The sequence below is a fragment of the Diadema antillarum genome, unplaced genomic scaffold (genome assembly GCF_040938485.1).
Source record: "Diadema antillarum isolate AM-2024a unplaced genomic scaffold, OU_Dant_1.0 seq00000735_RagTag, whole genome shotgun sequence".
NCBI classification, from domain to species: Eukaryota; Metazoa; Echinodermata; class Echinoidea; order Diadematoida; family Diadematidae; genus Diadema; species Diadema antillarum.
The window spans coordinates 566,071-592,375 of record NW_027271635.1 but is presented as its reverse complement, the minus strand read 5'-3'; the positions used below and the strand labels follow the sequence as shown (position 1 = coordinate 592,375).

At 39.3% G+C, this 26,305-nt stretch overlaps 1 protein-coding gene across 1 annotated transcript in view; it reads right to left on the bottom strand.

Annotated features, from left to right (window-relative positions):
• Positions 1-247: 247 nt before the first annotated feature.
• Positions 248-26,305, bottom strand: part of LOC139738311 (uncharacterized) — a 68,240-nt gene continuing 42,182 nt past the window's right edge. The window contains exons 11-20 of the mRNA XM_071648952.1: positions 12,393-12,495; positions 10,922-11,251; positions 8,663-8,877; positions 7,332-7,606; positions 6,327-6,466; positions 5,382-5,690; positions 3,567-3,720; positions 3,133-3,278; positions 1,357-1,847; positions 248-253 (exon numbers count right to left, since the gene is read on the bottom strand). Coding sequence (XP_071505053.1) covers positions 248-253; positions 1,357-1,847; positions 3,133-3,278; positions 3,567-3,720; positions 5,382-5,690; positions 6,327-6,466; positions 7,332-7,606; positions 8,663-8,877; positions 10,922-11,251; positions 12,393-12,495 — 2,169 coding nt within the window. The remainder of the gene's footprint in view (positions 254-1,356; positions 1,848-3,132; positions 3,279-3,566; positions 3,721-5,381; positions 5,691-6,326; positions 6,467-7,331; positions 7,607-8,662; positions 8,878-10,921; positions 11,252-12,392; positions 12,496-26,305) is intronic.

Genomic DNA, 26,305 nt, shown 5'->3' with positions numbered 1-26,305 from the left:
GGCAGTTACACACATTGCGGCCGTCCATACGTCTGTAAACTTTGCAGAGGCGATTCTGTTGGATTTTTTTTTTTCGGCATTAAATCGCTGATGATAGGATGCAAAGTTTTCTTGCATCGTACCTGACTATAAAAAAGATAAAGATGAATTATCCTGGAAATGTTGTCAAAGCCACGACCACGATGAATCAGGGATTAAAAGTCCGAAAGTGACGATGTTCAATTGATGCACCACCCGATCACGTAGTCTATTTCTGTAAATTAAGCAGAGAAAGGACAAAACTTTTAACACTTCTGTGACGTTTAGTAGCATAAAAAGGCACATACTTCCATCAAGAATCAAGCGAACTCAGTATCATACACTTGTACATATAAATTTATGAAAACACCATGTGCTATATAATTTTGTGTGTCTGCGCTGAAGTGGGAATTGGCAGACCGCTTTTCGGTATTGATTCTGATGCCATATTGTCCTCTCTCCCGGAAGAGGTGGGTATACTAAGGAAGAGAATGAGCTGCATTAAGGAAACATGAGGGTGGGATAAAATGCATTAGTATAAGCATAAACAGACACAATAACATTTTGATCAAATGTTAAGATTGATTCGCGTTCGTGACGTCACCATTTCTCATTGTGCCACGGAATCGCGAGATTCTGACGTCACATTCGACGACTCAGCATTGTTTGCATGGATAGATATTGTTCAGCTTTTTATCACATTCTTAGTGACCTTCTTGAAATTTGTCATTGATGAGAAATAGTTTCCATCTGGATTTTTTTTTTCATTTCAAAGAAAATGCAGTTCCGTTTTTAAGGAGAAAATTGGAATCATAAAAGTCAAAACTCAAAACTTCTCCCAAATAGGTACAACTTTAGGATTCACTGTATCACTAACCAAAAACTGCCTCAAAATGGACTTGTTTTTATATGTTACATTTTTCTTTAATTTCTATCATTCAAGCTGTTGTCGTTCCTCAGTAAGAAAAAAAAGCCTAAAGATAATGAACCAATTACTTTTCTCTACCAATGGGATTCAAGATTCAGGTTAATTATTGGTTTGTGATTACCTAGTTCGGTCTCGTTCAATATCTTAAGATAATGACACATGGAAGAAGGCAAATAAGGCGCGGTCAGACTGGCAAAAGATCGAATAGTTTGGAGGGGGTGGGAGAAATATCCCTATAGTTAGAGTGGGAAGTTTCGAGGGAGGTTTGCGGTCACACTGGCAAAACTTGGAATATGAGATCTTAGAGATCTGTAACTTTTCCATCTTTTCCAAGCGTGACCGCGGCTATAGAGTAGTTTAGTCATTCTTAATCTAGTTCATGATAAGACCAAGGACATTTCATATCTTACCCCGGTATTCTTGAGCTGTTTCCTGCCCTTATTCTTCCGCCTCTCCTTCTCCATAGATACCAGATCGTTTTTCATCTTCTGCAGCTCTCTGACTCTATTCTCGAACTCGACCCGAGCTTTGTGCTCTCTTGGCGACAGTTCAGTCTTTTCCTTCCGCTTCCGCACCAACCCGCCATCCGACGATGGGCTGGAGTCTCCCGGGGCGTGGCTGTACAGTGCCCGTCGCGACAGAACATCCGGCAGACGAGCCTTGCGCTTGCGGTTTCGCGCGGCTTTCGTGGGGTTCTCCCGAAACTCATTGTGCACCTTCAGCTGCTTGGGATTGTGCACGGACTTGCTCTTGATGTACCACACCCTGTGTTTCGTCTTAGGACCCGAGTGGTTCCTAGCCTGAGCCATACCGGCATTGAGCCCATTTCCAGCATGACTGACGAAGATATTGTCATTGGTCACTGACTTCTGCATCATCTGCAACTCTGGGTCTGGGTAAACTGACGGGAGAAAACAGAAGTATGGGGTATCACCGGAAGTGCTAGAAATTGGAAGCATCCACATCTTTATAGACATACTTTCTTACAAGTTACAATTAGCCATTATCTGTTACTGGTGCAATCTGTGGTACTATGTACTTGCGTGAACACATACATGCACACACAAGTATACAGAAGTTAGAGACAAGTACATAGTACAAAGTATATAGGCGAGTGAATAGACATGCAGCTACATTATTACCAGGACGTATCTCAATATTGGATTCAATAAGTCTTAATCACCCCCCCCCCCCCCCACCTCTCTCTCTCTCTCTCTCTCTCTCTCTCTCTCATCTCACATTTATTTTTATTTATAAGTCCATTTGCTTTAGCTATTAACCCTCAGAAAATGTTTGGCATAGTTTCCTGTGTTTCATATTATTTTATTGTCTATTTTGCAATCCTGTTATCAAATTAAAGGGTTGAATTAAATTGAATTGAACCTAATAAAATCAAAACATAACCCCACCTCCTCAAAAAAAAAATACTAGGAATCTTAAGATTTGCTAACATGACTGAAAAAAAAATACAAACCTTTCCCCCTCTTCTTCCTCTTCTTTAGCATGTGGCACACCCAAATGATGAAACCAGTCACTATGGCAACGAAGACAACGCTTCCAGCGAGAGCAATGGACGCGATCACATACGTCACGAGGTTGTCCTCTAATTAGAGGAGAGAAAACAAACAGTGGTAATAAGGTAATGGTGTGGCATATATCTCGCAAGGAACAATTTCATGAAGAAAGAAGTACAAATTGAAGTTTAGATTTGTGTACAAATATAATACTCTCAGGTGGACACAGTTTAAGCAACATAGATAGGACTAGAATTTCTCTTTTGTACTGGACTGCGTTCTGATCAAAATACCATAGTGTGGTATGTTACCGTGGATTCTGGGTCATTCGGTATCAAAACAGCCACATTTCATTATTGTCTTAAGAGGAAACTCCAGTTCATTTTTCAGTGTGTGAACATGGGCCAGTTGGTAGGTGTTACGGTAAAATACATTTTACAGTGTCGCAAGTGAGATTTCTTACATTAACTGTGGGCATACGTACAATGGCATTAAAAAACAAAAGTTTAGACTTGTGAAAACAAAAATTCTTGTTATCTAGAGGCTTCTTCTTCCAGCAATCATCGGTAAGTGATGAGATTGATGAACTTAAATGATGAATATTTCACAACTCGAGAGACGCAGTCTTAAAGAATGCAATAGTTGCCTGACATTCTATAATGCAATTCTTACCTTTTATCTTGATGATAACACTCGCACGCCGCGCGTCAATCCGATTGCGCGCTTCGCACTGCACGCTCGAATCGTCCATACCGAGTGTGGCAGAAATGATGGTGAGAGTTGACGCGCCATTCCCTTGCGTTGTCGAGATTTCAAATCTAGGAAGAGCAGAAAAAATGGCGGGAAACTGATTATCATAAAAATCGAACGAGAGTTGCAATCCCCGGCGGAAATATGTAGACGAGATTAAAATCATTGGTAAACTAGCAAAATGTTGACACCATCTTAATCGTGATGGGTCATACAGCGAGATCCGAGGGGATTCTGGAAATTTGTTAACTATATTCTACATCATAACTATATAATATAATGAAATCGTATACTGTCATTGCATCTCTGTTGGACATGAAATGAAATGAAATGAAATCAGGAAACCCGTGGTCTACCTGCTATCAGAACTGACTAATTCCGCCCCGCTGTAGTACCAAGTGAAGCGAATCACGGGCGGATCACCGATCGCTGAGCACGTAATTTCCGCTGACTTCCCCTCCTCGATGGTGAGCAAATCCGTGTCCACCGTGATGTTTACAGAGCCGATAACTGGTGGGGGACAAGAGGGGTGAAGTTCGTTATTCCGAGCGTTCGTTAATACGAAAGTGAAGTAAGGCTTCTTATTCCGAAGGTAGGCCTGCTTATCTTGAAACACATGAATTCCCTAGATTTAAATGTTCGTTAATCCGAAAATATTATGGTTTAGTTAATCCGAGCATTCATTTTGTGGCGTCATTCCGGAGGTTCGTTATTTCGGAGGTTCGTAATACCCCCACTCCATATAGGGCAAGGCCTCTGAAAGATTACTGAAAGACCGTACAAATTTGTAGATCTTTCAATGATCTTTCAGTAAATTTTCAATGATCTCGGGGGTCCTCCGTGAGTCTTAAGCGATTTTTCAGTATTCTAATGGTGTCCATTTCTCCAAAAAAAAATGGAAAGGTTCAAAATGGTCTTTCACCTATCTTGTAATAAAAATCGTCCTTCAGTTTATCTTTCAGCATCCTTTCAGCAGCCTCTCAATGAGCGTTTAGGGGTCTTACTAGTTTTTCAATTATCTTTCCTTTCGATAGTCTCTGGAACTGCCACATTTTTAGAGAAGATCGCTGGAACATTTAAGAGAAATCATTAACGGATTATTGAAAGATTGCAGTTTCTCAGAGATCTTGATTGATCTTTGAAGATCCAAAGGAGTAGTTCATATGATATTTCAGTGAACTGTCCAGTCTTATTGGTATCACAGTGAACATTCGGCAGTCTTCAAGGTCCCACAGGGATCTGGGAGGAAATTGTTGGAAAGTTACTTTTTTTGTCTTTCAATGATCTTTCAAGGGTCCTTTAGAGCCATTTTACAAAGACATTATTTTTATCTGGTTTTGGAGACTACTGAGGAATTTTGATGATTTTCGTCTCTCAGTGGTTTTTCGAGAGTCTCCGTTTTATATGAAATTGGGGCTTTAATCCGAAAATAATCAACGTGCGTTATTCCAAAAGTTCGTTATTTCAAAGATGAGATTAGTCCCTTAGTTGGAAAGTTCGTTTATCCAAAACAGAAGCAAGGTTCGTTAACGTTTGTCAATACGAAAAGAAGGTGCGCATTAACGAACCTTCGGAATTATGACCCTCATTTCGTTTTCAATAAACGATCATTTGGAATAACAAACCTTGTTTGAATTGACGATTAAGGAACTTTCGGAGGAACGAACCTCGTATACTTTTCGGGTTATCGAAACCTTCGGAATAACGAACTGAAACCGCATGGGACGAGACACTAAGAGCTCACCATAAAATCAGTAAAGACGGTTGATTATTTTGCTATTTCGATTTTGATAGTAAAAGGCAATGGCAGTCATAAAATTGTAACTGATTCGAGACTTGTTTCAATTTCTTCCTCCTTTTGAAGAAAACAGGAGATGTATGACGAGGAATCTCGCAGCACTTTCATTTTCATTCTTTGTTTTTCCGTTTTAACGTGATAAATTTCGATTCCATTCTAATGCCTTGTAGGGCTTTACAAGCACTATTGTAAGAGTCTCAAAAAGATTTAACGAGTGTGTCCTAAGACACTAAAAAGAAAACAAAGTATTGCATTCTACGAAACAAATAATTCGCGTAATGAAAGAAAAAGTATGGTAAAGATAAATATTGAAATTGCTTAATGTGTGTTCCTTTTGGCATGAAAACTGACTTGTTTGACATTGTGTACTCACTTTCAAAACTAAGCGGTGGGAGTACGCACTCTCTAGGCGTATCGTAGGTAGGATGAGTGGAGCGGCAGGTGAACACGACGCCGAACCACGCCCTGGAGAGAGTTATGGGAAACGAGTTCACTGTCGACGACGAGTCGACGGTTTGATTGCCAAAGTTTCTTTGTGCGTCGAGGTCGTTCGACCAGGTCAGCGTCGGCTGTGGCGCTCCACCGGTTGACTCACAACTCAGCGTCACCTTATCGTTTTCCCGCAAGTTACTTGAAGGCGTGATCGAGCACTCGGGTGATATCGCACTAGGCTCCGAAGCCGCTGATATTGTTCAGAGGGAAACAATATACAAATTACACTTTGCTATTCACCGAACGCTGCCGAGTCCTTAAATAATACTCCTGTTGCTTTAAACAAAATCTATGAGAGGCTGGCACACTGACAGATGTCCTGTCAAATGACTTCAACAGCAAGCCGAAATAGGAATGGTGAGATAAGCAAAGAGGAAGTATCAAACTTTTGTTTACGATACGACAATGAACGCGATAAATTTGTATTTTGCTTTGCACCTCTGTTCTGTGTCATATAATGCTTAAAATTGGTGACAGAAGCTTGTTTTATTCATGGTGAGGATAGGTAGAATTTTGATGTTTATATTCCGGTATAAGATGGGAGATTAGAAGATGATTAATTACATAATGTGAGTACGCAGAATATAAGGAAATCATGTTTTTATAAGGCCCATTGAGACTGAGTAATATTGATAAAACTGAAAAACATGGCCAAATGGTGTTAATGGACACGTGTTTTCTCATGCAGGATATCCCAAGTTCTTGTCTGTGTCTTAAACATACAATAGTTATTTGCATTCTATTCAGGAATTTTCAAGGCCAAAAATATATTGATCCCGCAAAGGAAGAATTGAGAGTATGTAAAAGAGTGCCAGAATCTCCTCACGTAGGACGGTCAGCGTTGCCTGAGGCGTAGATAAGCCGTCGACCGCACATATGTATTTCCCTGCGTCATCCTCCTCGATGTCGCTGATGTGGAGGTTGTACTCGCCGTTGTCGACCAAATCCGTGATCGATATTCTGTCGCTGACGTCACGGAATATAAAACAGATAGATTTGCGTTGCAATGTCTTATCCTCGGGTGAAAATGCTTTTGATACCACGTACAGAATGTACAGGAGGCATCTATAAGATTATGATTCAGTTTTTCGAGCTCGGCGAAGTCATTATTGATTTAAGATGCATCATTTACAAACTGACGCCATTTTATTCATATTTTCATTCAACAGCCTTATTCGAACCGTTAGGACAATTTATATATATACAAATCTGAAAAACTAGGGCCCACTCATTTGCACTGTTATTATTATTGTTATTATTATTATCATCACTATCATTATTATTGTCATTACTATTATTATTATTAGTAGTAGTAGTAGTAGTATCATTATCATTATCATCATCATCATTGACATTGTTGAGCTGTCGTGAGTAGGTATAAGCATCTCATTACATTTCCCTGTTTTAAGTGGAGTCAGACATGTTTGTTAGTCAATGCTACCTCTTTCATTACAATAGACTGAAATCATACTTTCAAAATCTATCCGAAACTTATTGTTATAATCTTTGGTAACAGTGTTGCGATTGCTTTTGCAGTATGATTTTAGTCTATTGTAATGGAAGCAATTACATTTTCTACCAAACAAATTATCTTACTTTCTTTTAATTAAGAAAGTGTAATGGTATGTTCAAACGTACTCATGACGGCACAACAATGTCGTAATTGCTATTTCAATGAGCCCTCTCATTATTAGCCTGTTGTTAAGGCCTCGTGGCTGAAAATTGAGACTAACTCGCCAGACCGAGCACTGCGAGAAACGGGTGAACGCGAGACCGTTCCTAGCGTTGTACTATCGTGGGTAAGTCTGCCAGATTCCTCCTCAACACGCACCTGTTGGTTCCAGGGACAACATTTCGGCCAATAGTTATGGGGGTGCCGTCTTTGGACCACTCCACCTCGTTAGAGGCGTGCTGGATGCGACAAACCAGAGTCACGCTCGTTCCGACGGTCGCCGTCGTGTCCGAAGGCGGGATGAGGATGCTCGTTTCCTCTGTACCGTCTCGGACCTCGAGCACGGCCTCGGACGATGCGATAGCGGTGCTACGGCCGGCTGCAGTAACTCGACAGCTGTACCTCGCGGCATCATACCCTTGAACTAACACAATCTGCAGCCAACATGTAAGAAAAAGATCGGGTTTTAGTTTTATGTTAAAAAACATGATTACTTAGTAATCTTATTGATCGATGGCTTGACTTCATGTGCACTCAGTGTACGCAGTGATATCATTTTGGCGACTTTGTGTGGAGTTGGTCGTAACTTGATGGGATGAATGTACTGTCTGGCAAACTTGATGACATTAATGAGGCAAAGCTTACCCCCTGATTTTTTTTTCTTACCAATCAAAATTATAGGAAGAGTTTGTCAATGACGCTTTGTTTTTCTTATGTACAATTATTCTCTTGTTTATCTTAGGGACATGAAAGTTGATGGGTCAATATTTTCTGTTTCTTATGCTGTAAAGGTATGTGTTTTGCTGCATGTTATTTAAACGACGGAAACACGCTTCATTCTGCAAATTCCCCCAAAGTTATTTAACTCTTTATGTGCAACGTTCTCATGCCTGACTCAGTCAACGGCGTGCCGACTTTGCATATTCTGCTCAAACGCACAAAGCCGCCCAAACCGATCGATGAATAGCCAAATACCACAGTACAATGAAAGCTTTTCTCGCAATTCCATTCCTGTCACATATAGCTTGCATTTTATGTGGTGATTGGCTAGCAAGTGGAGTTTTCAAGTGATTTTGAGTGTAAATTCTAAGTTTCATGCACTGTTTCGTGTGCAAAAGGCATGCCTGTACAATAATGCAGCTACTAATAGAAAAACGGTTCCTGGCTCCCTATTTCATGGATTTTGTAAATTTATAGGAATGCACTTTACACACCGCCTACGCTTATAAACATTATTTCAGAGACATGCTCATGTGGTGCAGATTCCTCTTTTTCGCGCTTTCTTTCGTTGAAGGTTTTGATATTCTAAGTTTGGGCCACGGTTCCGTAAGTCTTCTTCCTTCTTCTTCTTCTTTTTCTTCAAATCGTTTTTCTTCCTCTTGTCGTTTTCTCAACATCTGTCCTGCATCTCAAAACCCCCGTACTACCTACATGCTGCGCCAGGTCCGGGAATAAAGTATTAATTCATCCATTATTAAGGCTTTCCTCACCTGAAGGTTATACGTTCCTTTTCTCTCCGTATCCACGATGTTGAAACGGCTGAGGGACGAGTCTATTATGTTCCCATTTCGACTTATGACGACGCCATTCTTCAACCACTCGAGGACGCCCTCTTTGTTAGATACGGAACACAGCATTCTGGCTGTCGTGCCAGTCGTTGCAATGGTATCACTTGGAGTTATGGTGAATACCTGGACAGGCACGGCTACAAGTATGAAAATAAACAAAATTCAAGTTGACAGAATACTGATACGATTAATTTTCGCTGCAAGTAGTGGCAAACCCTTCCTGTACATGTCCTTGCCTTACTTTGCACATGTACTACCTGACGTGATTTTACCAAACTGGCACTCGACGTTGACCTGTAAAAGTGGATTCTTTCGCGGTGGTTTTATTTTCGCGCTTTTCGCGCTTTGAGGTTGAACCGCGAATTTAACATCACGCGAAAATGTTTTGAACCCGTTGCTTGTTACAACGCTATCATTACCGACCGCGAATTTAAACACACGCGAAAAAGTCGGCACAGATGGAAACCGCGAAAGTTTCTGTACGCGAAAGAAACCACTTTTACAGAGTAGATGAAAGTGAATTTTCATAGCAACAAGTATGAAAAGAAAGAAATAATTCCTTTGTCCAACCATACATCCAAGGCTGCGTTTACCATCTTTCTCCTGTTTAAACGGCTTTCAAAAGCCCTTTCCAAAGCCCTTTAGAAACGGCTTGCAAAATAGTTGCGTTTATCAACTCTTCGCGGACACAATAACTGGCCTGTCACTGCACAGCTGCATTGCGCAATCGACCCGACGGAAGAGGTCATTATAAGGTGTGCATGGTTCACAACTGCAGTACAAAGCCGTTTCAATACAGCTTTGCGTTTATCTCGCTTCAAAAGGCTTCTAAAAACAGGTTTCTTGAAACCTGTTTAGGAAACCTGTTTCGGAAAGCACAAATTTGCGGCTTTCAAAAAGGCTTTCCGAAAGGGCTTTCAAAACAGCTTTGCGTTTATCAACTCGTAAAAATTCCTTGAAAGCTTTTGGAAAACCTGTTTCTGCCGAGAAAAAGAGTTGATAAACGCATTGCAATATTAACGAGCTTTGGATCTGCAACGCGAACGCCAAGACGACGCAGCCTCCTGGGTAAGACAATTGAAACAACTGTCTCACGCATGTGCAGAACTCCAATTTTGGTCTAATCAATGAGGTTCAAGAGAATGGAGTCACAACCGTCTTATTTCCTTTGCTGCATGTTCGAAGCCGCCGCTCAAAAAGATTTGAAGCATGTGCCAAACAGGATCTGCCAAGCAGATAGGAAGACAATTGACTCGTGTCTCATTGCATAATCACCAGCCACTTTCAATGGAAGATATGTCTTTGTGATGGTAATTACTTTTCGCTATCCCTTCTTATAAAAGGTAGGTGGTAAATACATGAGGATGCGCGAATAGAAATCGAACAAAAAATGCTGAAATAAAGATGAAAATTACTCTACTGGGCATACCCGGGCACTAATCTGATATATCTATCAATAAAGAATTATACCTGAAGACTATTCCATGTTAGTTTCATTTGTGGAAATTAAGCGGAAAAGTGATAAAACAGGATTTCAAGGATGGTACAGCTTTAAACATTTTCACATGATACAACTCTGATTTACACTTTTACACAAATTTCTGGACGGGATTGACTTTTGTTACATGCTTTTTTCAGCAAGTTAAATTTCATTTCATTTGATAAATAAAGAAGCAAAATATGGCCAACATTATGATAACGTACAAAATGAATCTTCAGACTGCTCAGCAAGACGGCGGTGTCGAACATCGATCATCAAAGGCACAAGTGCACCCGTGGAATTCTTTTGTACAGCAATAAAAATCTGACAACTGTATGAAATAATTACAGCCAGTTGGAACTCCGGGTATAAAACCTCCTTGGTCTAATTAACGTCCTCTCAGCATTCACGTCGCAGATCGTTAATGCAATGGGGGCGCACTTTACAGTTCGTCTATTACGTTTCAAACCTCTTGGGACTTCAGCTGTCTCGGCAGTTATAGGCAAATATATCGGAAGGCAATCAGAGAACTCGGCAACAAGTTAGAGTTCAGAACAAGGGAGGGTATTTGCTATTACATAAATACGAAAAAGTCAGAATGTACCAACAAAGACAAGAGTCGTGATTTACATTATTTTTTGTTATCTCCGCGGAGGCTATGCTACATTAAATTCAACTTCAGGTCTATAGACAACACTTACGCAAGACTGTCAGATTAGCGATGGTCGACCCAATTCTCGCACCCGATCCTGACACCCAACACTGGTATGTTCCACTGTCGTTGACGAACAGATCAGCGATGTGGAGGTTAAAGCTCCCGTTGACGGCGTTGTCCGTGATGTTATACTTCGACCTCAGACTCGGGTCGATGATGTCGCGGTTCCTGGACAGTGGTATATCATCATCTTTTAACCAGACCAAAGTGTCACTTTGGGTGAGCCCAGAGACGGCACACGGCAAGCTGATGCTATCGCCGACAAAGCGATCGAAAGTTCCCCCGGGCTTCACGGTGAACTGCGGCGTTCCAAAACCTATATAAGTAATTGCCCAGGTGCAAATCAGACTGTCAATTTCGCCAGAGAGTTCTTGCTTCGTGCTCTCACTATAGCAAGCATTACATCAGCCACGCGATCGTTTATGACACGCCTCCACCAAGGTAGGACAATAGAAACAGCTGTTCGCGCATGTGCGGAACATCTTTGTCTTTTGAAAGAGAGATATTTACAGATCAGCAGTTGCGATCTTAACAAATGTAGTTTATAGAGGGAGACAAATATGAAGAAACTCATACCTGAATCTTTGTCTTTTCTTTTCTTCTTTTCTTTTTGGCTTAAGACAGTACCCCCAAATTGATATATTATCATCGCCATGGAAACTGTTTCGAACATGGCTCAACGGGCCCAAATATTTATGCCCTCACCTAGTTCTAACCCAAACTATTTAAAAAAATTGTGACGTCATCACGTCTATATTCTATTACTGCCGCGTCGTAAACATCAATAGCGTTGTCTCTAGAGCTCCCTACTGCATATAATTATGGCAATTTTACAAGTGATGGTATTACAGTGTGCAATCAATGGTAACAATCAGCAGTTTTGTTTTGTTTTGTTTTGTGTGTGTATGTGTGTGTGTGTGTTTTTTTTTTTTTGCTTTGATTTGCAATGGAATCGTATCGCTATGGTAAACACATTTGATTACAGACCTACAATTAATTGTAAAGCTACTGCAGTGTTAGGCGATGGGACCACTGGCGAAACTGTTACAAGACCACTTTTAGTTTAAGAACAAAACCCAAGAGCTTTCGTTTCCCACCGAAGTTGGAGGAGTCTGAATTTCTTAACTATTTTCATCGGACAGTTCTGAAAAACACGTATAAATGAATATATATACATATATATATATATATATATATATATATTTATATTTATATATATATATATATGTGTGTGTGTGTGTGTGTGTGTGTGTGTGTGTGTGTGTGTGTGTGTGTGTGTGTGTGAGGTAATACGGAGCGTCAAGTCCAATTCCTCTTTATGGCAACCTCAAACTCAACCTATTACTTATTCCACTTCTGAAGTCCAATTCTTACTTTTGCCGAGTGAGGGCGCTTGCCATTTTGATACTGAAGATCTTCAGTTCATTTATTGATCTCTATACCAAAGTAAGTCTTACCTCTGTCTGGCAGAAATGTGAAAGCTAAGCACAGCAGGGAAACTCTCGCTAGAGTGACAAGGATCCTACTTCCCGCCATCGCCACTGCCCAGACTCCGAGAACCTAACAGAGCAAAACAAAAGAACAGAAAATGTAATGATATCCTGTGTGTGGTAACGCTGGCATTAGATATGTGTAGAAATCTCCGTTTAGACATAGGATTGATCAAAGTGAGCGATGGCACAGATGGGCAGTAGATATGGTGGTGACGAACGGTGATGACGCTATTGCTGATGCTCGCAGATCCTAAACAGAAAAGAAAGTTAAAAAATATATCGCTGCCTTCCACATGTAATCTCTTTTTACATTCATCATTTTGTATGTCATAATTACTGCTGTATGAGACATTCACAACTGCACTGAGTACGTTATGGTGAACCTTTTTTGTACAGTCATAACGCACCCAGCTGCTGTTGTATGTAGGATTCTTACACTCCGAAAAATCATCGCGATGATTGATTTTATTGTCGGTATAGTCATAAGCTCCGTACAATGGACCCCCACTTCCTTTCATTGCATTCCCATTTTTCCTCCACTCCTCCACTACTGATGTGAAAGTAGAAAGAACGTTCTACAGCTGACGAAAAACAATTTATTTGCTCATAAGGAATCCCAAATGAATGTTGGGCGTCGTGGTGGCGTCGTAGCAAAATCCAATTTGCTAATGAGTAATGGTATGAATTCACGCATGGATACCTTCATTCGTGATGAATAATTCATGAGCATGGAGTGCAATATTCCTCCCATGTATTGTTGCCAATCCAACAAGCGCGATACGTTGCCATGGCAACGCTCAATCCATCGTGGCAAAGAGCGCCACTTGCCATGCAGATATTTTTGACGCAGTTCGAAGGAGAGGGGACGTACAATGCATCATATGAATACCTCACTTAAAACACACAGGCAAATTTCGTGTTTTTTTTTCTCCAAACTTTATTAAGAATTGTTACTGGCGTATGCTTTCCTTTGATATCTCTAATACTTTCACGATGATACATCATAATGCTTGCATGATTTAAGGAAACACCTTTCTGTACTAAAGAGCAGCTAGACAAAAATCTAAAGAAACAGTTTCTTATGTCCCCTTCCCCCGCTATCAAATTCCACTATCGTTTCCACACCACCAATGACCACTGTACACTACCCTACCCTACCCTATCCTACTTAGCTTACGAACAGATGCACTCCCTCACACATACTTGGCAAGTGGACTTGTGGGGTATGACATGAGGGACATATTACCATTCACATTTTACACGACTTGCAAATTTTGAAAATTCACATTATTTGTCACAAATTAAGAAATTGAAATATAATGTTCTTTTGCCATGCATGTTAGTTCATAATAATCCATTCCATTTCTCTGTCATTCATTTTTTCAAATAATCTTTAATTCATTAACATTCAAACAACACAAAGATAAAATCATAAGCTGGTGCTGCTGTACAGAGTAACAAAATAGTCATTCTTTTTTTTTTACACAAAGAAACAAGCGCTCACACACACACACACACACACACATATATATATATATATATATATATATATATATATATATATATATATACACAGGTCGCGAATTAAAAAAAAAAAACACCACACACACACATCGAATATGACTTCTTGGCGCAAAACTGGAGAGCAATAACTTAAACTGATGAGAACAAGTTACCAGATGAGTCAAGGGGGGCATTTCATGAAGCGTTTTGTCCGACAAATTTGTCGGACAAATTTGCAAAAGCCAATCAGATGCAAGGATTTCAGTAGCTTATAACAGTTTGTCAGAAAAATATCCGACCAAAACGCTTCATGAAATGCCCCCAATCTGAAGTCCAAGACTTAAATGCATGAAGCATAGTAAATAATATTTTTATGAAATTATTCTTCGTCTCGTATATAATCTTTCTTTTCTGATACTACTTCTCTCTTGTCTATAATCGTCGTTTTCAGGCTGAATGACCATTAATTGACTGGATATTTTCTAAAATCGCGCACAATTAGATCCTATTGTTACGAAAAAGATTTAACGGCAAGTCAAGAGAGACCTTTGCCAAAGAGTCTACTTTCTTTCTTAAAATTGCATATTCGACGCCAACAATAATGTAGGGGGAAATGTTCTTATCTCAAATGTTGATGTGTTGTGTCTGGTTTTGTTACACAAGACTTCCCGGAATTGGTAGCAGTTGCAATGTAAGAGTTTGTGGGGTTCCTCTTTTTTTTCTTCTTCTTCTTCTCCTGCTTCTTTTTCTTCTCCTCATCCTTTTCCTCCTCCTCCTCCTATATACTTCTTCTTTTTCTTTGTCTTCTTCTTCTTCTCCTTCTTTTTATCCTTTTTCTTCCTGGGTTGCGAACGAATGTGGAGAGCACAGCTTCATAAATCGCTGATAGCATAACTACTGCAGAAGCACAGATAACAAACCAAAGCGGATCAGACATGCAAGAAAAAGGAAGATTTCGATATTTTAGTTGCCACGTATAGGTCCCCACTGAGCTAGAATCTAAAGAATATCGCCGTGGAAACGTGCTATGATAGAATTGTCCAACACTTCTTTTTCAGGATAAAAAACCCACAAACGACAAAACCATGATATTGACAACATTCAGTCAATAATTGTGTCTCATCCACAAGTCATGGCTGACAAATTCACAGTCCATTTTAGTCGGCTGCAAATGATGAACGTGCAAATCGTGACGTGCATCTCGTAGTAATTTGTGTAAACAGCGCCTGCCAACATATACTGTATTATTATCTCCGTGGACTGGCCCTTTCCTTCGATGGGTGATGTGTGGCGTCTTTCGGATGGTTCACAATGAGGCGAACCTTGGCGCTCTTTCCAAAATGAAACAATTCGGTCACACAAGGTTGATACTTGATAATTATATACCTCGTGTTCACTGTCAAACTCTAGGCGATTCTTCAGTCTGCTCAGTATTTCTGTGGACAAGCTGTGTGATTTTTATGTTAGGGTCTTTGCAGACACATTCAGACTTGGTCAAGAACCTGGTTGTATCAGGGAGTTGTTACAGATGAAGAAAGAACTGTTGCTCTCCGTTTGTTCGGCACCGCCGAAGAGTTTTGCGCATAACGGTGGTACGAAGGTACTTTGACAAAAGAGAGCACTCGGTAATTTAGGGCCTTCTCACAGCAGAAAACACTTCTCCCAAGCCGCGATCACACTGGCAAAAGATCGAGATGTTTACGATTCTGATCTGTATGTATACTGAATGGATAAACGATTCTATATTATCAGGTTTCTTTTTGTTCTTTCCCTCGCAATTGTCATGCACGTGAGGTTTGACGACTGAAGTTTAAATTGAATTGATAACTATCACATAATTATGGTGGAAATACTCCAGAAGAATGAGTACAATTGCACAAAAGAAAAAAGGAATTCAAAAAACATCATTATCAATATCGGGCCCAGATATATTTTCAAACTGCAGTCCTTTTATTTCATAATGAAATTGGCAAAAGCATGTGACATTTGTCTTTGAGCCTCAGTGCCTCTATTGATATAAACCCTCATTCAGATCAACCTGAAGGCACCCGACTCTGACACTGCCTGATAGAGTGATATGGGTACAAGATGAACAGATCAAGAATATCAAGCTTGACCGTAGACTTTCAAGATATCCGCAATTGAAATCTGCAATTTCAAACGATGAAAACGACGAAAAAGCAAGAAACCAACACAATCTGGGACAGAAATAAAATAGGCATGTTTTTGGAAAACTCGTTTTAGAGACATTAACTTCACTCAGTAGCTTAAGGAACCACCTACTAAAGCCGATGGCACATTAATATTGACGTGAAAATAAAAAGCCATGATAAATGTTAGTGTTGATATCAATAAATCAATGTATTTGTCATATTTCTCAATGAAAATACATCAAACGCAACAATCGAATAAAACATAACCGCATCATAAAGAAACATATAAAGGATAAAACTTGATGACATATTTGACAACACCAAAGAAAACTTATGGGGAGGATCAAATCAAGGGAGGATGCATATTATACGCATAATGCTAATGGCTGTTTGGAAGTTTTATGCTGGGTAGTAAGTGATAGTGTCAGACTATCTTTAGATTACTACAACTTGATATTCTTTTTTTTTCATCAGACATATCGGAGGTTCTTTCAATTATGGGGGATGTGTTGATGTATAGTAAATGTATAGTAAATGTATAGTAAATGTATAGTATGTATTGGGAAAAGGTAAACAGACTTGTGCCAGGGTGCTTATTGAGCCTTGCAATGATTTCAGTTTTAGATAACTTATAAAACCACCTCACAATCTCATCTGCTCCCACAGTAATCATTCTGGAATTTTCCATTTTCCGCCATCATCCTTAATCCATTCATATTCATTTTTCTATTCATTTTTGTGTCTTCTGTTTAGTTTTAATGTGTCTATTTATTTATCTATTCATTTTTTTTATCTATCTATCTACTATGTCTTATTTATCTACCCATTATACCGTCTTCTTTTAGCAGGGTAGCCCTTTCAGCTCAGTTAGAACTGCTCTGTCAAGGGGCCCTGCATCACAATAAGTACAGTTTTATTGTATTTTGAAGAACAAACTTGCAGGCAAGGTAACAAAGAGGAAACACATCCTGTATGATATTATGTGCTTACCTACACAGGCGTTCTCTCTTAAAAAGCAATTCTTCTGTATGATCAGAAATCCAACTGTGGGCACGGGTCAAATTTTGTAGAATGCAACGCGGTGACGGAGCTTTACTGGGAAGCGAATACTATACGAACAAACGAAAGGAAAGCTGCCCGGTGCGAAGCTGGTATCATGTGCCCATGCAGGCGTCGGGTTCCGGATCAATTTGCGCAGAACGAATATATCGCTGAAACATGAAGGTACACGTTTGGTAATGATACTCTGTCTGCATGGAGCGGTATAAATGGACCTACTCATGAATAAGATGTGAAATTACGTCTCTCTTGGAGATGAGCATTTTAACCAGCTTTAACAATCATCACATCCACGTCGTCGATTTACAAGTAAACTAATAAAGACCTCTACACTTTGTCATATAGAGATCCTTTGCTGTCGGACGAAATATCACAATACCAGTTTCCGGAACGGAACTATAAAATGAAACCTGAGGGGAAAGATGATCTAATTGGTTTTTGAAGCACCGTTGAAGCACATGGCATCTAGCAACTGTTTGCGTAGGCATACGTATATGATAGTATCCAATTAACTAATTTCCAAGACGGAGCAGGTTTGGTAGGAAAATAAATTGCATACAACGTATGTCGATTGTGTAGCCACTGTTGCTAGGAAGCGTAATCAATTGATTGCAAAGCGCATTACCCTCATCTCTACTCTCTACCTCTCTCTACCTCTCTCTCCCTTTCTCCCACACTCACTCCTCACACACACACACACACACACACACACACACACACACACACACACACACACACACACTCCCTCTCTCCATCTCTCCCTCTCTGCCTTTCTCTCTCTCTCTCTCTCTCTCTCTCTCTCTTTCTCACTCACTCTATAGAAGATATTTCTCCCTCTCACTCTCTCCTTTATTCCCTACACATACTTGCGTATTTCATTCTAGTAATCTTTATTTCATTTCATTGAATACATGATAATAGCGTAAATCATGAACGGTCTATCAAATTCGTATTATAACAGTCCAATAATGATCTATGTACAATCATTGAAATTTGAAAACAAATCTAATTCGAACCTTATGATATCAAGACAATATTTTAAGAATGAAATCAGAAATCACCAATCGAAATAATTAAAAAATGGATTAGACGTATATGTACACACACAGATGTACACGCTGTCACATAACAGGAGATGCTAACTCTTACATTTTTTTTGCAATATTTCTTACTGATTTTGGCCCCAAATATTCAGGTTTGATGGAACATACTGTTTTTCCTAATTTTATCACTACACGTGTCTGCTGCGGGAAAGGGAAAAGTTCTGTTTCTTTCCACCAAAAGCACGCTTCTTCAACCAACAAAATACTGCAATGCCTTCTGCAAGTTTGACATCCCGGTCCGGGCATAACACACAAACACACACACACACACACACACACACACACACACACACACACACACACACACACACATACACACACACACACACACACACTCACAAGTTATACACGAGCATCTGTTATTGTGTTATCTCCAACTTTTATTTCTAATGCTATCACGCCTCTCCCCCCCCCCCCCTCCTCCCCGGATGATACCATCTAATTGAACAACATCCCTGAAATATTGATGCAAGGTTGAAGATATTTTTTTTTTTTTGTCCAGTAGCCCTTTATTACTTTTTTTCTACATTCCGTATCTGCTGCTGGTTACATGCTGGAAAATCAATTTCAATTAGCGGTGATGTAACGGTGTTCATCCATTACTATATTGAATCATTCCTGACTTGCTATTGCATTTATGCCTAATAAGTCTTTTTTTTTTCTTGTAGTTATGATAAATCGGTATGTTACTGTCAGGAGAAATAGCAAGGTTTGCTATTAAAACGTTTATATCATCATGATACATTAGGTGTTTGAAAGTTGTAACGGTGGCAATAATGTTAGCAGCAATATAGCGTGAAGATAATGTACAGTCATGCAGTATCATATATGATAGCAGTAGAACTTCATACTTCTTGCTAAATGGTATTTGAAGTATGAATATATTATGATACATTATGATACACGCACACACACATACACACACACACATATATATATATATATATGTATATATTATATATATATATATATATATGCATGTACATATATCTCATATATGCATAATTATATACATATTCAATACACCACACACAAGTATTATGTATGAGGAGTCTTTTTCCAAGGTGCTGAATTTACGTTTAATGGTATGGAGGAAAACCTGACTTTTTTATATCGCAATCTTTAAGTGTTGTCATGCTATGACTTGTCTTATAGAAGTACCCAATTATGTGATAAAGAAGATATGCCTATCCAAAATCTACCTGTCTGCACTGCTTCATTTTTTATGTTTCATTCTCTCTCTCCCCCTCTCTCTCTGTCTCTCTCTGTCTCTCTCTCTCTCTGTCTCTCTGTCTCTCTGTCTCTCTCTCTCTCTCTCTCTCTCTCTCTTTGCGTGCATGCTGGCGGTCAGTTACTGCCTTTCTGCTGGTTAGTTGAGAGTCGGCTGGGGCCATGTTAAAATTTTTAATGACATTCTGTGGGAGTTCTACCATATTAAAATAGTTCCTTCAGAGGGATTCCTTCACCAAGTTTTCAGCCCTCACTCGCCACCCATGTGCCTGACATGCAGGTCACACGGAATACACGTAAGTAGAACGTAAGTAGCACGGGTCAAGCAGATAAGACGCATGCAAAACTGGCCCAAATCCTTGTCCGTCCGCAAAACTTGTCCAGCATGCTGGAAAATCCCAACAAGCAAAAAGCCCGCGTAACTTCCCCCGGAATGGTGTGACAGCGCCTAAACTTGACTGCGAGTAAATAGGACTTCCGTGCGCAATTCCGGGCAACCACGCGCGAGATACGTGCTGGGTGCTGTCATGTCCGACCATTTGCGGGGACATCCACGGTTGGCCCGCACATGACAGTACCTGCCATTCCCTGCCAGTGAAACACCCATATTATGCTCGCACAATGCCGGCAGATTAAATGCGTGTCCAGCCCAAAGGCACAGATCCACATGCAACCTATAGGTAATTCAAGCTGGTTAACTGCCTGTGACTTCCGTCTGCTACGGGCCTCCTTTTGGTGTTCTGCGTGAACCTCTGGTGGCAATCCCCACGATTCACCCGGAACAAGTTTTGAGCATGCTCAAAACTTGGCTGCGGGTAAATCGGACTTGCGTGCGCACCTCCGGGCAACTACGGGCGACTACGTGCTCTAGGTACAGTCAGGTGAGTGCCATATGCGTGGACCTCCGGATAGCAAAAATTGATCCTAATGGCAAGTAACAAGGAAGGCTTGCCAAGAAAGGTACATTTCAGCATGCTCAGAACCTATTCCGGGTGAGTCGTGGGGGTTTCCCGCCGAGGCCCACACAGAACACCAGTATCCATAGGAGGTCCGTAGCGGCAGCATCTCGCTGGCAACTTCCGCGAAAGTAACACGCAGTTGTAACGCATGTACTTCGCAGTGCCCGTATGTCGCCTGTTACTAGAATGTAGGTAGAACGTTAGCCTTTAGCCAAACCCTCTCATGAGTCCTTGTTTTGATGGAAACAATCTTTGAAGGCTGTCTGGACGTATATCTCCTTTGTGTCTTAATTGAGACTAATTGCGATACAACAACGATCACATCCGGGATCGCCCCCACAGAACTCTACGCACAGAGTTCTGTGGATCGCCCAGACCGCTCACGCCGTATACCATTGTTGCAAACGCCTTCTCGCACGTTTAGTCTACATTCAAGGCAGCGGAGGCCTTGTCCGAAGGCTAGTAGAAGGTAAGGTAAGCAGGCAAGACGGGCGCGAAACTCACCCACACCCTCCTCCTCCCGCAGAAAATTAATTGAATAAACCTTGCCCGAAAAGGTGTAACAGGGCCTATAAAAAAAAACAAATAAACAAACAAGGACGATACGGTCCTTGTTGACATAGAAGGTGATTCTGAACCATGTCATCTACAAGCTGTTAATGAGAATTTCATTAAAGAAATACGATGTTTCCATCAAACTGGGACACATAAGAGGGTTAAGCCCTTTTCAAGGCTTTGCAGATTTACATAGGAATATGATATCGGTCTCAACGACATGTTCAAACAAGATCGCGTTTTTGTGTCATTTATCAACTATACCAGAGACGTCAATATCGAATTAATTTGAAAGCCTGAATGTGACTGACTTTTGATTCACATAACATATATCATTACACGTCTTTCTAACTATATTGTGACCCTGGATTACAAAAACAGCAACAACAACAACAACAACAAGAACAAAAGACCGTCAGATATGGACCTTTCGTTAAGGGTATATTCTGAAAGAGCAGAATTCAGTCTATAAAATGATGTATAACTAAACTGAAATGGACTAAATATTAGAGAAAAAGTACATACTCTGGAAAAGTTCGTACTGCGAAAAGAGGCTCCGAATTGGAGTGTCTATTTGAGCGCTTGATCTCAAGCAGTGCTAGCTTTTAAAGGTCATTAAAGTTGAAAATGAAAAGTGTAAAAGAATTTTAAGAAATGAAAAGGGGTCTCGTAGACATACCTAATCACACTATTTTACACAAATACTGAAATAAGTGTTCCTCAAAACTGTTGAAAACGCCGTTTCCCACCTGTTTTATGAGTCCCAAACTATAGAATAATTTAAATGTAGGAGTATTGGTCTTTCAGGAAATATGAAAAACTTAAGATAGACTAAGGTTGATCCGATTCACCTATTTTGAAACCTCACGTAAAATCAGTGTGTGTGACTTCATATTCATTTTGTGATGTGATTTGTGATGTACGTTGACATAATTTATCTAATATTGATATGCATGACTTTGTTGAGCTTCGGTTACACTTCCGACGTTTTAGCATATGCCTTCTCCCTGAAATGCTGTTGTTGGAAGTCATTGTAGCTGATGGCTCATGTTACAGGATGTTCTGATAATACATAATGATACTTTATGTATTATGTTGCTGATTGGGGGTTTCCCTGGATAGTGGCATATTACCTGGAATCAGTCATATCAGCTGTTAGAGTAGATGTTCCTGTTATTGACCGAAAAGGTTTCGGTTCGAGTTTGGGTTAGGGTTAGGATTTGGATTAGGTTCAGGATTAGGATTAGGGTCAGGGGAAGGGTTTTGCCCAGGAGGCAATTGCCATAGGCCAAAATTGGCTCGATCCTCCTCTTTCTTTGCGGCGTGTACGAGGAACCAGCTTTCTGGATTATTCCTTTCTGAGCAGCAGCGAATCAATCGAATACAGCCTGGTTTGGAACTTTCATACGCAGGGACACCTGAATTATCTGTGGAGAAAGAAAAAAATGTAAATATATCTTAGGTCGAATGTTATTTCATAAAATATAATAGAACTGTTAATGGATCTCTTCCCATTGGGTATCGCCTCTCCCTTTTCACTTCATCTAAAGAATCTGTTGCTTGTTGGAAAAACACAAATCACAAAATGGGGAAGTTGGCATTCTGTCTTTATTTTTTTTTTTCGTTATCTGCATTCCTCCTTTATGCAATCTACGTAAATGTAAAGTTGTCTCTACCTGGAAAACAGAAAAAAAATGGTGCTGTGATTTACATCTCTATAACCATTTGTAGAAATGATGTTATTTAAAGGAAACCCAAACCCAAAGAGTAATGTTGATTGACTGAAAGCAGCAGCATTAGTAGAACATGTCAGTGTAAGTTTAAGGAAAAATGGACAATTGATGCAAAAGTTATGAATTTTTAAAGTTTTGGTGTTGGAACCGCTGGATGAGGAGACTACTAGAGGTTATGGTGTCATGTGCGGACAACAATATAAATTAAAATATAAAGGGAATTCCACACACACGCAAAAAAAAAATCATTTCTCATGAAAATTAAACATTCCATCAACTTGATACTGACATATGTTAAGGGTAGCAATTATTCCCCATGCTTTCTGAAAGCAGTTAGTCAAGTGCTCTTTCATTATGCTAGAAAAGTTAATTTTTGTGGAATTTTCCTTATATTTTCTTTATATTGTTGTCCATACATACGTCATAACCTCTAGTAGTCTCCTCATCCAGAGGTTCCAACACCAAAACTTTAAAAATTTGTAACTTTTGCATCGATTGTGTGATTTTCATCAAACTTTCATTGATGTGTTCTACTAATGTGGCTGCTTTCACTCAATCCACATTGCTCTTTGGGTTTGGGTTTCCTTTAATTATTGCTTCTACGTAGCTCTTTTCGCATGGAAAATTATGATGATGACTAAAATGTGAACATACTACTATCATTATATTAAATTGATTAAAATTGATCTCGGCTAATGCAGTCTTCAGGAATCAAATTTGTAGGTTGGCTTACGCGAAAAAAAAAGGAAAGAAAGGGAGACAATTTTGTCACTCTGATTTCCCTTTTCATCACTCTTCACTTTAAGAAAGATTAATGTTTTGATAACGAATTTCCTTTTTGAAACTGAATAGCGCTTTGAAACCGAGACGTTTCGTGACGCGAGAGAGAGAGAGAGAGAGAGAGAGAATACCGGTAAAAATAAATGTTACAGAAATGAGATAGGGCTCGCTTTTTGAAACCGATCTATTTTTGTTGGTTGGTTTACATTTTAAAAAATTAATGTCTTCCGTGATAGTTTGAATTTGGACAAAAACTATGGAACGCCATTAAGGAAACAATACAAAATTCATTTCACTCCAGCCAATATTCATTTCACTTTTAACAAATACATTTCACTCACAAACATTGATTTTACTTTTTATAAAAATACATTTCACTTTTCACAATAATACATTTCACTTTTGCATTAAACTTCATCTCACTTTTCACAAAAATACATTTCACTTTTGAATTAAAATTCATTTCACTTTTCACAAAAATACATTTCACTTTTACATAAAGATTCATTTCACTTTTCATAAAAATACATTTCACTTTTAGATACAAATTCATTTCACTCTTCACAAAAATACATTTCACTTTGGCGTACCATATCACTCAGACGAAACCATTTCACTGCGCTAAAACCATTTCACTCTGATAAAACCATTTCACTCTGATAAAACCATTTCACTCTGATACAAAAAAAATACGTTCCTCTTTTTTCCCGGCCAAAAGGTGGCGCCAGTCTGAGAGGAGTCACAGTGCCATGGCACTTTGTTAGCACCGGCTGGCTATGCATACAGTACCTAGATTTACTGAGTAGCCAGTCAGTCGGCAAGCCCGAAAAAAAACCCGTCTAGAATATCCAAGTCCTCGCACGCGAGTTGACCCCGCAAGTCATAGAGAGCGCGATTGGAGAATCGTTTTGAAATGCTCATATCTTGGTCACTGAATTACGTTTTCACATGATTTTTCTTTTATTTGATAGGTGAAGGTTAAAACTTGGATGCTATCTTGTTGATTTTTCCAAGAACGACATGAAAGATTATCAACTTCGTGGCTAACTAATTGCAGATGTTCCGGAAATAATGGATACAGATATTCTTCTAAAATTCTCCTCAAAGTCTTCTTTTTCATCGTGGGCACCAACAAAAGTTATATCATGTAAAAGTAAATTTATTCAGCTTTAAGATGATACCTAAAAGTGTAATGTGATGATTTGTAGATGGGTCAGCAGCCAGCTGATATCATAGGGATGTCATTCCTTTTTTTCTCGGCACGAAATCGCGAAGTACTGTACTGTCCCACATATAGAAATTGACGTGTGTCCTCGATGCCTTTGTACGTGTGTGTTACTGTATGAGCGACCCCAGCGTAAATACACGTGGTCAGTTTCGAGCGTCTAGCTGTGATATACTGTACTTGTGTCTGTCATTAGACATTACGTACTAATAGTCTATAGCCTCTTGCTGGGCCTCCCTCTCTCTCTCTCTCTCCCTCTCTTTTTTTGATTATATGTCTTGTTCTTGTTATTCATAATACGTGTAATGTATGTTTGTTTTGTTTGCTTTTGTCCACCCTTCTGATTTCGTCAACAGGAAGTGTCTGATTCTCAGTTTCATTCTGCCATCAATCATTCACATCACTCTCTCTCAATTCAAAGCATCCTAAGCATCCACTTAAATACATTATGTATAACCACTACTTATACCGTTCACTCCGCTACAGTGAACACAGTTACATTATATCGAAATTTTGCTTACATTATCCACTTTTTTTTTTACATGCTTGGTTATAACAACATTTTGATATAACAAAAGAAAGCTGTTGATCCCAAGGACTTCACTACATTACTTCACTCTATTACTATAGGCCTACCTAACTAGGCAGAGAAATTTACATACATTATTGCACGTGCCATTCTCATCAATTAATAAAATACCTTTTTTTTCATTAATAACAACAGAGAAAGGAGCACAATCCACGAGTCTTTTTTCTTTATAAATGTATATACATCTCCATATATATATATATATATATATATATATATTTATTTATTTATTACATGTAAGTGTTGAAAGAACTACATTGCAGTTAAGTTTCAAGGTATCCACCAATCTTCATGACAATGTATCACACACATAACAAAAAAAAAAATAATACCTAAAGTAAGAGCTGCATAAGCAGTCTACAGTTTTATCTACTTTTTAGCAGTATAGTCAAATGCAGTTTTAGATCATTTTATTTTTTTTTATTTATAACTCTCATTTATTTATTCATCCATTTATTAATTATTTTTAATTTATTGTTGGTGGTGGTATTGGACTCAGTCTCCAGCCAAGTGGCATGTAAGAGACCTGCGAAAGGTACAACTGTCAGCGGTCTTGTGAGTACATGTAGGAACGCGAGTAGGATCAGTCTGTCTTGACTACAACAGTGATGTACAGTGAACATTTCAAAAAAAAATCTTCTGGTGAAGCTCAGTAATAAGACAAGAGCAAATGAATGTACCAGGTAGTTTGAACAATTGCAGAGCTACATTGTATGGAGCAGATCTGTACAAATAAAATGCCGGCAAATTTTGACACTGGCAATAAACAAACTATACTGATACCGATGTTGCACAAACATGAAACAGTTGTGAATATGGCTTGAATGTTATGTAAGTGAATAAAATCAAGCAAGAATACCACAAATGTTTTGAGGCAATACTCTGTAAATTACATGCCATCTACAGTTTTGGCAAGGTTTCACTCAAATGATACATGTACAGAGATAACTTCATTAATAGTTCAAACTGCATGAATGTTTGAGGGTGT